Source organism: Nicotiana attenuata, unplaced genomic scaffold, assembly GCF_001879085.1.
Source record: "Nicotiana attenuata strain UT unplaced genomic scaffold, NIATTr2, whole genome shotgun sequence".
Classification (NCBI taxonomy): Eukaryota; Viridiplantae; Streptophyta; class Magnoliopsida; order Solanales; family Solanaceae; genus Nicotiana; species Nicotiana attenuata.
In genome coordinates this window covers 2,175-4,519 of record NW_017693649.1, presented here as the reverse complement: position 1 = coordinate 4,519, position 2,345 = coordinate 2,175, and the positions used below count along the sequence as shown (strand labels likewise).

Sequence of the window (2,345 nt, the reverse complement as noted above, 5' to 3'; positions counted from 1 at the left end):
CTATTCTCCTAAGAAACTCATGTCATTAGCAAATGTGTTAATTGATGCCTATCATAGTCTTGTAGATGATAAGGATGCTTTAACCATAGAGTTAGGAGATGCTGAACAAACTAGAGATGACCTGGTAGTCTGTGTGGTTGACTTAAAGGAAACTATAGATAATCTGGAAAATGAAAAAGATGTTCTAACTAAGAAAATTTCTAGTGTAGAACATGAAAGAGACGATCTGATGGTTGTAGTTGTTGACTTAAAAGAAACCATTGAAAATTTCAGTAAAGAAAAGAATGACTTAGTGGAGAAAGTTGATGCATTGGAACAAGAAAGAGATAACCTCTTAGTTGTGATTATAGACTTGAGGAAAACAATAGAGGAACTCAAAGTAGAATGTAGACAGCTTCAAGCAGCATTGGAAAGAGTAAAAAATGATCTTGAGAAGTCACTTAAGTGGACCTAGTCCTCGGGTGCTATTACTGCCATGTACGTCAACAATGGTGGAAACAGACAAGGAATAGGGTTTCAAAGGGAGAGAACTCCTTATAAACCTCATAGCAAATATTTTACTGTACATGATAATTGGCTGTGTACCCACTGTGGGAACAATGGGCATTTCAAAGAAAATTGCCAAGCCAGGGTTCAGTCTCTTCAGAAAAACAAAGTTTTTGCTGAAAGAGTAACTGCTGAAAGAGGACCAGGTGCCACCCATAAAAAGCACATGTTACCTGCATGGACTAGAAGAGCACTTATTCATCCTCTTGTCTATTACAAGGGACCCAAACTTGATTGGGTTCCTAAATCTAACCCTTGATTTCCTTGTGCAGGGAATTGTGAAAGGAAGCGATCAACAATGGTTCATGGACAGTGGATACTCAAAGCACATGACTGGGAATACTATGGACTTTCTTTCACTAAAAGCCCTGCAAGGAGAGAGTGTATCCTTTGGCAATGGGAAAAGGGGTACATTCTTGGAGTTGGAAATATTGGGAAATCACTCACTCACTCTATTGAGAACGTGTACTATGTAAATGGTCTCAAGTACTGTCTCTTGAGTGTTTCTCAAATATGTGATAAAGGAAACAAAATGGAGTTCTTGTCAAAGATATGGACAGTTACAAATCTAGTAACTGGTGAAGTGGTACTTGTGGCCAAAAGATACAAGAATATCTATGTTGCTGATTTTGAGTCCCTACAAAGTGGTGATCTGAGTTGCTTGAAAGCAGTTGATGATGATACTGAGTTGTGGCATAGAAGACTGGGACATGCAAGTTTCTCTCTATTGAATAAACTGGTTCAGAAGGACCTGGTTGGTGGTCTGCCCAAGTCAAAGTTCCAAGAGCACAAGGTTTGTGATGCCTGCGCTAGAGGGAAGCATGTGAAATCCTCATTCAAGCCAAAGAAGGATGTCAGTACCTCAAAACCACTTGATCTCCTTCATATGGATCTATGTGGTCCTATGAGAGTGCAAAGCAGGGGAGGAAAAACATACATCTTTGTGATAGTGGATGACTATTCCAGATTCACTTGGGCCCTGTTCCTTAAAACAAAAGATGAAACTTTTGAAGATTTTTTGTAGCCTTTGTGAAGAAAATTCAAGTGAAGATGGAGCCAAAAGTTGCATGCATTAGATGAGATCATGGAACAGAATTTGACAATGCTAAGTTTGATGAATTCTGCAATGAAAATGGCATTACCCATAACTTCTCAGCCCCAAGAACTCCATTACAAAATGGAGTTGTAGAAAGGAAGAATAGAACTCTTGAAGAAATGGCTAGAACAATGCTGACCGATAGTGGGATTGCTAAGAACTTCTGGGCTGAAGCTGTCACCACTGCCTGTTACTTGGTGAACAGGTGCATGATCAGGTCTCTTTTGAACAAAACTCCCTATGAGTTGCTGAATGGAACGAAGCCCAAGCAGACTCACTTAAGAATATTTGGGTGCTAATGTTATCTTCTCAACAATAGAAACGATCAGCTTGGAAAATTTGATGCCAAAAATGATGAAGGAATCTTTCTGGGATATTCCTCTCAAAGTAAAGCCTACAAGGTATACAATAAGCGGACTCAGTGTGTTGAGGAGAGTATCCACGTAATATTTGACGAGTCCTACCCTTCTTGTGAGAAAAGCAACAAGGATGATCAAGATGGAGAGCCTCTGATTGTTCCAGGAGAAGTTATTGATATGGAAAATGGAAAGGCAGATATCATGAGTCAAGTGAAGGAGACAAGTGAAGACAATACAACCTCTTCCTCATCAGCCGGGGAGGAACCGGGTACTAAAATTACAACCACTGAAGCTGAAGAAAGAGTGGTTGATGCAGTTCAAAGTACTCCACAGACAGTTGAAAG

At 39.8% G+C, this 2,345-nt stretch overlaps 1 protein-coding gene across 1 annotated transcript; it reads left to right on the top strand.

The window, feature by feature from the left end:
- Positions 1-65: 65 nt before the first annotated feature.
- Positions 66-454, top strand: LOC109222592 (chromosome partition protein Smc-like; the record flags this gene model as incomplete). The annotated part of the gene is made up of 1 exon (XM_019386933.1): positions 66-454. A coding segment is annotated over one exon (389 nt), but the record flags the coding sequence as incomplete, so codon positions are not given.
- Between the last annotated feature and the right edge of the window lie 1,891 nt (positions 455-2,345).